This window comes from Streptopelia decaocto (assembly GCF_964273445.1).
Source record: "Streptopelia decaocto genome assembly, chromosome: 3".
NCBI classification, from domain to species: domain Eukaryota; kingdom Metazoa; phylum Chordata; class Aves; order Columbiformes; family Columbidae; genus Streptopelia; species Streptopelia decaocto.
The window spans coordinates 34,871,688-34,885,775 of NC_138656.1; the positions used below are offsets into that span (position 1 = coordinate 34,871,688).

The window sequence follows — 14,088 nt, forward strand, 5'->3', positions numbered from 1 at the left end:
GCTATGCATCAGAAAAAATGACTGCTCTGCAAAGCCCTAAGACAAGCAGAAATAGAGACTTCTATGGCTAATAAACCCTGATTTCTGTGGTACATCTAGTAGTGCTTCAGATACTTTCAACACTCATGGCACTGTACAAATGGTTTCCAAGCCAGCTACAGTTTCTTAAGATGCTCCTCCCTTTCACAAACCCTAAGCATCAATGAACTGAAGCTGTGTTTCTACAGGTCTCAAAAAGTTTTAGGTAATTTCTATGCTCTTCAAAAGTCTTACCCACCTCCTACTGCTCATTAGCTCTTCAGACAGTCTGTTCCAGTCTCTGAGTCACAAGTGACTGGAAAAGTCAACAGGGGAATCCATAACTATGTTTAGTTTGTCTCACCATTCAACACAACTCCAACTCATAAGTGTCTAAAGTAAGCAGAGAAGCTAAACACAAGCATACAGCTTGCACTACGCATGAAGATGATGCCATTCCCCTAAGCTCAGGTTTACACTTTCCTATCCATCATCCACACATATTTTACACTAATCTAGCCTGTATTCCTGAAGGCTTCTGGAAAGAAGAGATTTTCATGAATGATATCTCTGTCACAAACTTAAGATTTAGAGATAATTCCCGCTGGTTCAGAAGGCAAAGAAGTCATGAAGGACTGGTATAAAAGAGCTCAACTGTGCTGAAAGAGCCTCGGCAGTAGCAGCAGTATGAGGCACACATGGTACTGCTATAAAACAAAGTTCTTCCTGGGTAAAACACTCACAGACACTGAAAGTATTGTTTCAAATCCACATATTTTTCGCCATGCATGCCTGGTTGTCTATGCCAATATTTTATATAACTGAAGGAAGTACTGAATATTCCCACTGGTAGACTGAAATTCTGGCTGACCCTGTGCTGGTGCACAAAGGCCACCCCAAGCCACACCATCTCTTTGTTCATCTCCCCAGAGTCCAGCCTCTGTCCCATCTCCACAGTCTTGGAGCGCTAACAGTACTTGAGTTGTGCACTGCCACCATGGTGTCATGTGTTTTCCAATGCCAGAGAAAAGGAAGGATTATATCATCAAAATCTGTCTGCTAAGGCAGTAGAAGGAAGTTATTCAGCTCCCTGTGAAGTGCGGTAGAGAGGCCAGTCTGGCAATTAGTCTCAGGGCAACCACAGAGGATTCTGGCCAACGGACCACAATGTTTCCTGGGACTTCCACTCCTGTGTGACCCACCCACAAATCTCTGTCACGAGCTGTTAGTTAAAACCACAATACAGGCATAAATAAAAGAGTGTTACATGATTAACTATGATTGAAATCAATAGGTGCTTTGCCTGAGCTAATAGCTAATGACTCTGGGACTCAGCTCAAAAGACTGCATTTCACATACCACAATAGCAGAAGTGAATGGATACACTGTTTAACTTTCTGTAAACTATTCAACAGGCACAGACCTTGGATTGTTACTTTTTTTTTTTTTTTTTTCCTATAGGCACGACAAACAGAGTAAGAAACCTCAAACATAATAAACCGTATTACTGAAACAATTAACAACCGTACTTAATTAGCCTACTGAGCAGCTGAATGACAGGTTGTTGCACATGAAAAGTATTATCCCATGTAGCACTGGCTAACAGGCATTGTCTCATAAGCAGAGGAGAGAAACTTAAATACTTCCAGACTGTCTAAAAGAACTGGTAAAGAATTTGTTTTGGCTTAAGCACAACATTCTTCACAGGCAAGTAAAAATTACCCAGCTTTCTTCTATTTGAGTAATTAAAACAATGTTTGGTGTTTTGGGTATCCGATATATATTTAATCTTCTGATATTTCAGGGTATTGATCTTGCAAAGACTCTATTGCAAATGAATCATTAATCCTGGAAATGAATCCACACTGATTTCTGACAGTCTATTTGTTTAAAAACTTCAGAAGCCAAACCATGAGCTTCAAGGAATTCCAGACAGTTATTTTATTTTATGACATGGTATTTTTAAGACTCTTCTAAAGAAAAAAGGTTTTAAAAGTGCTTTAAGAGAAAAAGTACCAGTACGAAGCACGGAATTTTACTTGTATTATAACATTTTTCCTCTGTTGAGAATATAAATAGGGAAGTTCATTTCACAGAGCTGTCAAAAAATGCAAATACCTGAAATTTACCTCCATTGGAAATGTTTTGTTAAATCTGAAGTTCAACGGGGATATTTAAACAGTCAAATGAATAACTTCAACTGGCATATTACTCCTGTCATTACCTCCAGACTACATACACTACGATCATATTGCATACAGTGGTATCAATACATTATGTTGTGCAGTAAGAGCTATCAACACATTTTGCTGCTCTGATTTCTAACTCAAAACTTTGATGACTTTGTTTAATGTTTCCCATCATGAAAAAGTCATCAGTGATCTAAGTCCAGTTCCCGAAAACTTCATGCATATTCTCAAAGTACATGATCAGTGTTTGCCTGTCTGTGAATCAAGTTAAGTAAATGCTTAATGATTTGCAGTCACAATCTTTATCATGATATAATGTTGACAATTTCTGACCTTTTCCAGCTGCCACCTATCACTTGGCTTATTCTGTAATGTATTAAGTCTGACAGCAGAGAGGATGTTGCTGAAACCAAAACAAATGTTTCCTGTAAAAGACATTACTGAAATACAGTATTAAAGAAATTATTTCCAGAATTTATCCCACTAAAGATGCTGATCAACTAACACCTGTTTATCAGACATACTTGTTATTTGTCAGAACTAAGCAGCATTTGAAACAGATTTGAATGCATACATGAGTGTTTTGATCACACAGAGAAATGGATGGCCCCTATAATTTTCAATAAATTCCTTACTAGTGTTTACCATCAATGTTATTTAGCTTAATTTATTTTAAAACCTTCTATCAAAATATGCTTCAATTGTCTGCTATAGGGGGTATTTTTTAAAATATGATTTTCTAAAGTTTTATTATAATACAACAAATTTCACTTCACAATACCAGAACAACTCTAATTCTGGCATCCTTCTCAACAGAGCTGTAACAAGTACTGAACTTTTCTGCAACACCTCTAGAAGTACTTTGCAAAGAAAGCACAAAGTATCAATCAGCAAACTGACTAGCGAGGAGTGGAACATATTCCCCAAACACTGCAGCGTAGAACTGACCTGACTTTCAAACACCCCAACAAAAATAGGGGGATCAGGAGACAATATTTCTAAAGTTCTTTCAGCGATCATTTCAGAGAGCAGTCCAGCTCCTCTCAGCAGTTACACCAGCACAGCTGAGGGACAGCCAGGAGGAACGAACAAGCATGGGCAGACGTGACTTCTCAGCCAGCTTCTCTTCTGGACATTCTGGCTATGTTGCCTTCAGCCAGGTAAGCAGCTTCAGTATCTGCCTCTCTTTAGAAGAACAAGTCTTTTTTTAAAATTGTGGTTTTAAACTATAGATGCCAAGATCACCAGAAGTCTCCTTCGCTAAAACTGATACTGAAAAATATCTGCTGAAGACAACAGCATTACTTGTGAATCTAGTCAGAAAGGGCCAACTTCAGACAAATCTGGAAATACTAGCTTCTCCAATTTCTTGCTGCTTTTGCAAAAAAATGCCTCCTCCTTTACAGCTAAGCAAAAAAGAGACCAAATTTTGAGAAAAAGGCTTTTTTAGCCAAAATACTGAAATGCAGTAACCATAGGAAAACACATGAATATATTTAGTAGACATTTCAAAGTGATCTTAAAAGAGAGACAAAGAAGCAGTGCTTAATTCTCTTTATACAACTTCTGACAGATAGTAAGCATCTACTTTCTTTTCTTGATTTAAAAGCAAAGTAATCATATTCAAAATTAACAAGATTTGAGATGACTGACACAATCTTTACTAGGTGCACCACTGACACTGTAGAAGTATTTTGGGAAGTAAGATATTCTGTGTCATAATAAAGTCATTTTTATTAGAATTAAAATGAAAAGCAGCTGAAGAGGAGGAATTAAAGAAGAAAAACATAATCTTGCTTATTTGCTTGCTTTTTAAATAGGACTTAGAGAATCAGTGTCTAAGATAACAGACTCCTTGGATCTCAGAAACACATGAGCACATGGCTGTAAAAGACCTTGCAGGACACCACGTCCAGTCTCCAGCTTTTGAAGCCACTGTAACACACGGTGCTTTCCACAAATCTGCCATTCTCCTCTTTACAGCGGAAGTAGTATGACAAAAATTCCACTTATCTATTTCCCAACTTTAAGCCTCTATTTTCTCAACATCATCTTCTATATAACAAGGTGGAAGTTTAGGTAAAAGTTTGTTTCCTGTATTTTTATGACAAAAATAAGTTTCTGGCCTGCAGCTTAACTGCTGGTTTATGATACACCCTGCAAAAATCTTTTTGGCACAAGGAAAGCATTTGATGAACCACAACTTTTGTATGTGAGAGATCATAGCAGGCTATCATGTAACATGGTAAGCTATCCTGGAGCAATCATCGCTAACATCTCCCAGAGGAGAAATAATTGCTAAGTGTTCCACTCAGAGAAATGAGAGGCAGCCAGGAAAAGGGATCTGACTCGAGCAGAAAAGAGAACCATCCAGAACACTATTTGCTTTCTATATTTTTTAAAACTGAAATATTAACACTACTTTTATAGTTGCTCTTTCCACTTTATTTACCAATGCTGAGGACACTTCAGAAAACAGTCACAATTGAGCAATGCATACATAAATATGTATGTGTATTTATGAAAACACATCTTCATTTACCTATTCTAATTAAGGTAAGAAACTTCATTCATCTAGCCTCTCTCTTTCCCTGTCCTTCTGAGCTTGAAGCCTGACATCTTTTCACATGTCTTTTACTGCTCCTCTCTCATGCTTGCTGCCTTTGTTTATAGTCACTTAAGATACTACAGACCACTAAGCAAATAGGGGGTCTAGAAGAATTTCTGTGGTGTTAATTAGGAGTGATGGGAGGCCTGAGAATATGACCAGATTCTTTAACTATCTGTACCATAATGCCCTCCAAGCGTTCAGGGTGGCTTCAGTTTCTAACTTTAACAGCATGCACTCTGTTGGAAATACACTGTAGAAAATATGCCCTGGCTGTCCTGGGATTTGAGTATAGAAAATATCCTACTGTTTCTGCAGGACTACTGCTTTTGCATGAGACACATTAAAGGAATTTAACTAAGGTGGGGTGATGAAGAATGTGTTGGGGGATGGAAAATATTCCACAGAAGGTTGTGAAAAAAACAAAGCATTAAAATCAGAGGATTTGTAATTGAAAGACCAGCTGAAATTCAGGGAAGAAGACTGAGAGAAAAAGAGAGGGAGAGAAACACAGAATGCTAGAGGTTACACACACACAAAACCACAGCAGAGACTTTGACATTGTTTTTATCCTGTGCTGTTATCCTGGACCGAAAGCAAGTTCAGCAAAGTCTTTATTAACTTGGTTGATTTGCCTACAAGAGGCCACACACATATCCTTCCATCAATCTGCTCTATAGACAGTAAAGTCACCTCTGATCCTAGGATATTTAATAAAACATTTCTGAAGCCAAACATTCAATCCTCCCTGCAAAAAGAAATATATAAAAACTAATGATTGTTGAAAGAAGTAAGGATACCAAAATTATCCAACATAAACTCAAGGAAGGACTTGCAATGCACTGCTAATAGGGAAAGCTCAGTTTAGAAGCTCATCTGTACAAATAAAGAGAACGCTCATATTTAGCAAAGCAAATATCAAAGAAACAGAAAACCAAATTATTTTAGAATAGAACTATTTAAGAGTAAACAAAAAATTACGTGTCTTTCCCACCTCTAGTTATATTTAACATACAAATAAATAACGTACATTGCCTGACCACAGGAAAAATATATTTAACATTTCAGGTTCAAATTTGAAAGGTGAATAAGTCACTTAAATCTGTATTTATGGCAAAGTCTTCAATTAATGTTCTACATAATGCCACCTTACAACTCCAATTCTAAATTAAACCACTAAATTAAATAACAAAAGGCCTCTGAAATCCTTACTATGCTCTTCTCCAAGACTGACAGTGAAAGTATCAATGAGATTTGTGAAAACTAAGAACATGCAGTATTCTAAACGAGGAGGCACTACCCTTTCTTGAGAGCACTACAAAGACACATTTTTCCAGGGGAATACTGGAAAAAATATTATAAAATTTGGAGAATGAGCATTTAGTAGGACTTCAGGTCAGGCATGAGGGCAATGCAAGCATATTTCCCTTTTTCTCCCCCTTCAAAAGGAGCACCGTACTATCTTCTGGTAAGCTTTAAACCACTGTAATGTGAGGGTCATGCATAGCACACTGCAAGTTTTGGATATGTCATTCAAAACACCTCACTCCTGCATACAGCAGAAAGAACAGACAGGAAATTTATCCAGCATAACTGGTAAAGGATAAAAGATCCAGCACCCACTGCCAAGTCTAAGGTTGAGAAAGGAATTTTGTCTTCCCCTATATGTGAGTGCAAATAGTATTTCATTTTGTCATGTAAAATCCATGCACTTTCATTTGAACATGTGCTTCAATATTTGCCAATGAACAAATTCAAGGTTTTACTATTCCTGAAACAACGAGCATGAAGAGCTCATCAGTATAAATTAAGACTGTAATCACAAATCAAGCATTCAACAATTAGTGAATGCTAGCCTTCAATGTTCCTTATGTAAACTTAACTCTAGTCTTCTAGAAACATTCTGGAGGCATGATGAAATTTAAATTTACTTCTTCCATAGCATTTTTCAGAATTAATTATTTTAAAACACCCTCAACATGATAGTCTCGCATCAGCTTAGGGACCTTTAACTCCACAGCAATGACTTCTGAAATACACTCACAGGAATGCTACAATACTCCGCACAAGCCAGTCACTGAAAGGAGAAGAGAAAAATATTTTACAGGAAAAAGTGAGTTCTTTGGAGCTGGCAGGGAGCAACTGAGACTAAGGAACTGTGATTTCAGTTTGAGGTTCCAGAAGGTAACTGAAATCATTACCTTGGGATCTGCCACCTACATTACCCTCACTCTGCTTCTCGTTCCATCCTGCTTCTGCTCCTTATCTGCCCCCCACCACTGATCCTCCCCGAAGCTCACTGATTGGGAGCCATGAGAAGGTGAGAAAGTTCCCTTGCTGTCAGTTCTAACACTGAGCATCACAGCATTCACTGACAGCTAGAAGCAGCACTTGTAAAGGACATTTTGCTCCAGTCTGCCATTTCAGGGATGACGGGTGTTGACACTTTGAGGGGAGAGCAGACCATATGAAATCTTTGGAGAATTTTGCTGTCAACAAATATCTGTGGAATATATTTGAAAACAAAAACAGAAACCACCAAAACATAGATATGCTTGAAAACTGCCTAAATTTGGGTGCATGTTACTGGAAGGACCAAAATCAGAGTGAACTTTATGATAAATTTAAGTTTCCACTTCAAAGCATACAGACGATGCAAATCTTCAATGAAACAGTCATAATTTTTTTTTTTTTTTTAGCCCAAGGAAAAACAGCATATTACTTCTCTAACATCATTCCTCAAAAGAAGGGAGTGATTTTTCCAAAACCTCTCAAAAAATTCAGCCTGAGGCATGCATTGAACATAAAAATACTCGGCCTGAAAATTTACATTTTAGCAAGGTGATAAGCAATAAATAACAGGCTCTTCCTAATATTTTTACAGTGTGTTCACATATGCTTTTTTCCTCTCTCTGTATATTTACATACATATACAAATATGCAAAAACGATAATGCCGTGTAACCTATTAGAGTGCTGAAAGAAGATATGCAATTTTGAATAGTCATATGTAAAAATCTGGTATGATCATATTCTTTTAAACTGAACTAAGGTTTTAATGCTCTAGCAAACACTCAATTGGCTTTCATAATTTCACTACCCCATGCAATAGTCACATTTCAACAGATTCAAAACACTTGCCTACAATACAGTAAAAAACATGAAAACTGCAACTCCTTGCAAAACACTGGCTGTTGAGATGCATACGCGAAAAGACTTAAAGCAAAGGACAGTACAAGCTGTGGAACATGGTGTAACCTTAGTTGTTCAACTAGGAAATTGAACTAGGATTTAGAGTAATGTGTTTTTACTTTGAGACATAGCTTATAAATGGAGAAGTTATGGCTAGAATAACCAAAATCAGAATGTCAGGAATTCAAGCCTGCATAAAATAAAGACATTAGCTTGAAGGAGCTTTTCTTTTGGAAAATAATGTCAAATGTGTTCTTTTCCAGCAACCGGGGAAATTTTTTTTCATTCTTTTATAATATTGTTTTAAAGCTACCTGTCTCAAAAGCCTTAGCAAACATTTCTTACCTGGGTCCCAATAGTCTCCTGGAAGCAGCGCCCAAGCTGAGTTTTAACTGAAACAGGAAACATATGAGGAATGGGTTGTTGATTTGTGTAAGTAGTATGTCCTTTCTGAGTCTTCTGATACGGAAGACCTTGGTAAGACACCTGTGGATGTCCTGGCTGAGGTACTTTTGCTTTTTGTCCTGTTGATGTGCTGTCAATTCTTGAAACTTGATGGATCTGAACTGAGGCTTCAGGGGGATGTTTCACATGGATATTCACTATGTTAGGAGGGAACTTCACTAAAATAATTGAAGGAAAAAACACATAAGAAAAATTGGTAAAAAAAAAAGTTTAAAAAGCTATCTTAGGCACCTCTATGGCATTTATTTTTCGTTCACTGGAAGTTTTACAGAGTGCCTTGAAGTGACTGAAATATAAATGAAGCCCAAATTCAAGGGTTAGAGGGAAGCCTGAAAGAATGCATAGAGTCTCATTAACAAGAAAATTAAGATGCTTCACACAGGAAAGAATGACATTATAGGATTGTAAAGACTGCTACATAAACATGAATGTCCACATTGGTTGGTGTAACATTAATACTTGTGGTCATACTGTGTAATAAGAATCCCATTCAAAGTTCCAGAACTCAGACTCCACTGGGTTATTTTTGGATACATAGTAAGCTTTATTTTCTTTTTCAGATCCATCATCTTTCTCTGGAATACAGAAAAAGCTTCAGATTTCATCCCTTCACCTTTATATACCTGCCAAGTCCCGAGATTGCCCCTGCAACTGTTGCCAGCATCTCAACCATCTAAAACCACCACTCCCTTCTCTGAACTTTGAATTCAGGATTTGGCAGATAAAGAGGGAGGAAATGTTTTTCAGATACTTCCGTTTTTAAATACAGTTGTAGTTTTTAAGTCTGGGTCTATAGATTGAGACCCTCCAGCCAACATAATGTGCATGGAACTGTTTATGAGCCTCAAGTCTCTTTTCACTAAAATACAAGATGCCCTTTAAAGATGTAATTCAAATTATCATGGGGAGGGAGGGATGGGACAGGGAGAAGAGGTGTGTGAAAACTTTTACAGTTTGTAAGTTGTATAACAAAGTTAGCATTTACTGTGGCTGGCTTGGTCTCCCTCATCAGCAACTACTGCACAAACTCCTCGAGGTCAGCCAATCCATTAGACGTAACACCCTTCCAAATAAGTATCATTTGACATATTTCCTTTATAATGCGTACTGGATTGTTGAGTCTTCTGAATTGTCTCCTTGCCTCCAGGAGGCCAGACTGTTCTTTGGAACTTGATTAGGCCTTTTCAGTTCGTATTTACAAATTTCAACCTCACCGCTCCATTTCTCAGGAAGCAAATTTCATTTCTTTCAGCCACTTTAAAATTCTATTATTTTGTAGAACTTACTTTTAGTTTTTCACATTATTTTCATTTTTCTAGGCATAATTTTAGTATTAATTGGTTTCACATAAGAATTCCTTAAAAAAACCCCAAACTTATTTTTATTCTGTCCTGCATAGTTTCACTTATAAAAATCTTCAACATATTCCAGACAGAAACATCAGGAATAAGGTGGCTCTTCAGATCTTGCATGCAGCAGAAAGCCACCTTCAAGCAAAATTTATGCTACATGAGCTCTTCTACAGGTAAACCCACATGGAAAAGGTCAGTGTTAAAAGAACCACCAGTAAGACCCTTCTTATAGAATCATAGAATGCTACGGATTGGAAGAGACCTCAAAAGATCATCTAGTCCAATCCCCCTGCTGGAGCAAGAACACTTGGACACAGGAATGTGTCCATGCGGGTTTTGAATGTCTCCAGAGTAGGAGACTCCACAACCGCCCTGGGCAGCCTGGTCCAGTGCTCTGTTACCCTCACTGAGAAGAAGTTTCTTCTCAAGTTTAAGTGGAACCTCTTATGTTCCAGTTAAAACCCCTTGTCCTACCATTGTTTGTCACCCACAAGAGCCTGGCTCCATCCTCGTGACACTCACCCTTTGTATATTTGTAAACATTAATAAGGTCACCCCTCAGTCTCCTCCAAACTAAAGAGATCCAGCTCCCTCAGCCTTTCCTCATAAGGGAGGTGCTCCACTCCCTTAATCATCTTGGTTGCCCTGTGCTGGACTCTCTCCAGCAGTTCCCTGTCCTTCTGGAACTGAGGAGCCCAGAACTGGACACAATATTCCAGGTGTGGTCTCACCAGGGCAGAGTAGAGAGGAAGGAGAATCTCTCTCGACCTACTGACCTACTGACCACCCCCATTCTAATACACCCCAGGATGCCATTGGCCCTCTTGGCCACAAGGCACAGTGCTGGCTCATGGTCATCCTGCTGTTCATCAGGACCCCCAGGTCCCTCTCCCCTACACTGCTCTCTAATGGATCATTCCCCAACTTATACTGGAACCTGGGTTTGTTCCTGCCAAGATGCAAGACTCTACATTTGCCCTTGTTATATTTCATTAAATTTTTCCGCGCCCAGCTCTCCAGCCTGTCCAGGTCTCGCTGGATGGCAGCACAGCCTTCTGGCGTGTCAGCCACTCCTCCCAGCTTGGTGTCATCAGCAAACTTGCTGATAGTATGCTGTAGTCCCTCATCCAAGTCATTGATGAATATATTGAACAGTACTGGCCCCAGCACTGACCCTTGAGGCACTCTACTAGATACAGGCCTCCAACTGGACTCTGCCCCATTGACCATGGCTCTCTGGCTTCTTTCCTTCAGCCAGTTCGCAGTCCACCTCACTACTCGATCGTCCAGACCACACTTCCTCAGTTTAGCTATGAGAATGCTGTGGGAGACTGTGTCAAATGCTTTACTGAAGTCAAGGTAGACCACGTCCACCGTCCTGCCATCATCTATTCACCTTGTTATACCTTCATAAAAGGCTATGAGGTTGGTCAAGCACGACTTCCCCTTGGGGAAGCCATGTTGACTGCCCCTAATGACCCTCTTATCCTTGATGTGCCTTGAGATGGCACCAAGGATAAGTCATTCCATTACTTTCCCAGGGATGGAGGTGAGGCTGACCGGTCTATAATTACCCGGGTCGTCCTTCTTGCCCTTTTTGAAGACTGGGGTGACATTTGCTTTCCTCCAGTCCTCAGGCACCTCTCCCATCTCCCAAGACTTGGCAAAGATGATGGAGAGTGGTCCAGCAATGACATCAGCCAGCTCTCTCAGCACCCGTGGGTGCATCCCATCTGGGCCCATGGATTTGTGGATGTTCAGATTGCCTAATTGTTCCTTAACCCAGTCCTCATCAACCAAGGCAAATTCTTGCACTGTCCTGACTTCCTCTGGGGCCTTAGGGGTACGGGGCTCCTCAGGACAGCCTCCAGCAGAGTAGACAGAGACAAAGAAGGCATTCAGTAACCCTGCCTTCTCTGTATCTTCTGTCACCAGGGCACCCACCTCATTCATCCATGGGCCTACATTGCCTCTGGTGTTAGTTTTAGCTGCCACGTATTTGAAAAAGCTCTTTCTGTTGTTCTTGACCCCTCGTGCCAGCTTTAATTCTAATGAGGCCTTAGCTTTCCTAATTGCCTTCCTACATCCCCTGACAATAGCCTTATATTCTTCCCAAGTGGCCAGCCCCTCCTTCCATGATCTATAAACTCTCTTCTTCCACCTGAGCTTACCCAGCAGCTCCCTGTTTAACCACACAGGTCTCCTGGCTCGTTTCCTTGACTTCCTATGTGTCGGGATGCTCTGATCTTGTGCCCAGTAGAAACAGTCCCTGAACACTAACCAACTATCTTGGGCCCCTTTACCTTCAAGCCTTGCCCATGGGATTTCCCCCAGCAATTGCCTGAAAAGGCCAAAGTTTGCCCTGCTGAAGTCCAGGGTTGCAATTCTGCTTGCTACTCTGTTCCTGTCGCACAAGATCCTGAACTCTACCATTTCATGGTCGCTGCAACCAAGGCAGCCCTCAACCTTTATTGCTTCAACCAGACCCTCCTTGTTAGTGAGGATGAGGTCCAGCAGTGCACCTCTCCTGGTCGGCTCCTCCACCATTTGCATAAGAAAGTTATCTTCAATGCACTGGAGGAACCTCCTGGACTGTGGCTGGCTGGCTGAATGGTCCTTCCAGCAGACATCAGGGAAGTTAAAATCCCCCGCCACATCCAGGGCCTGTGATTGTGAGGCTGCTCTCAGCTACCTGTAGAAGGCCTCATCAGCTTCCTGACCTTGATCTGGTGACCTATAATAGACACCCACAACAATGTCTCCCCTGCCAGCCTGCCCCTTAATTCTCACCCATACACTCTCAACTTGCTCCTCATCTGTGCCCGGACAGTACTCAATACATTGTAGTTGCTCTCTCACGTAAAGGGCAACTCCACCACCTTGCCTAGCTGTCCTGTCTTTCCTGAAGAGGACATAGCCATCCATGACCATGTTCCAGTCATGTGAGCTGTCCCACCATGTCTCCGTAATTGCCACCAGATCATAATCTCCTGCCTGAACACAGGTTTCTAGCTCCTCCTGCTTGTTCCCCATGCTGCGTGCATTGATGTACAAGCATTTCAGGGAGCGAGCTGAGCATACTGATTCCACCCTAGGGGGATGGGAGGCCTCCCAGTCCCCATCAATTCTAGAATGCTGCCCCACTGATGCAAGCCCACCTAGAACCTCATCCCCCCTTCAAGTCTAGTTTAAAGCTCTCCAAATGAGCCCTGCTAATTCCTGACCCAGCATCCCTTTGCCTCTGCGGGATAAACCATTCCCACGCATCACTGTGTGGACTGGTGTCCTATAAATCCAGCCATTATCTTAGGTTATTAGACTGGTTTTGCAGGGAAAGACAAGACAGCACAGTCTGCCTGTGAAAATAAAAACACTCACCCCAACTTACTATCACATATTTTTATGTATGAAGAGGGATCCCTTCAACTAGTTTCTCCAGCTGATAAATCTAAAGAATATATTAGCCCTCAAAAGAAATCACTGAATTGCTCTGCTTTAATTTATCAGTGTACCTAGAGTTGTTCAGATGACAAAAAGATCAAATTTAGGCTGGTTCCTCTCATGTACTATTACCAGTGCAATCCTCTCCAGGTCTTGGATCACTGCCTAGATGTGCTGATTAATTTTTTATTTCTGCCAGGCATTTCAAGATGAACTGTTTCTTTTTTCCTTGAAATAAATTTAACACTGCTCTCTCCACAATCCAACATCCTCATTTGGGCGTGCAAAGAGAAGAAAAGGCATTGTGACTGCTGATGGTTCTGATGAGGACTTGAGAGTTGGGAAAAAAGATATTCAACACATCAGACTCCTCAACAGTGAGAAACCTATCGTGTGTTTTAAGACAGCAACTCTAAATCTGAAAAACAACAATCTTTAAAAAAATGTTTATGGTCCACCATATTATCTAAAATAATTTGATCTAGAATTACATAGTGACAGAAATAAATTTCTGCTCTGCTAAACATTTAGTTAACTACCTTCTCTTATTTGCTCAGTCCTCCCCCACCCCCTTCCTCTTTAAGATCAGAAGAGTTCTGGGGAGCTTTAGGGACTGATACTCCAACATGCCAGTAGAAACTATTTCCCAACGGACTGTGTAGAAGTCACTATAGAACAAATCCATTGAAAAGATGGGGCTGATACTTAAAAGCATTTATAAAATATTGTGTTTCCAGAAGGATACTGTCAGCACTTCCTTCACAGCTGTGTCCCTGTCTGAAAACAGAATTACTACATCAGATTATATTTATCACAAACATAAA

The 14,088-nt window shown here is 40.3% G+C and overlaps 1 protein-coding gene across 6 annotated transcripts in view; it reads right to left on the reverse strand.

Moving 5' to 3' along the window:
- The window catches only part of LTBP1 (latent transforming growth factor beta binding protein 1), a 197,304-nt gene that overhangs the window by 94,995 nt on the left and 88,221 nt on the right, over positions 1–14,088 (reverse strand). For all 6 annotated transcript variants that reach the window (XM_082050042.1, XM_082050045.1, XM_082050043.1 and 3 more), the window contains one exon: positions 8,352–8,629. In XM_082050042.1, coding sequence (XP_081906168.1) covers positions 8,352–8,629 — 278 coding nt within the window. The remainder of the gene's footprint in view (positions 1–8,351; positions 8,630–14,088) is intronic.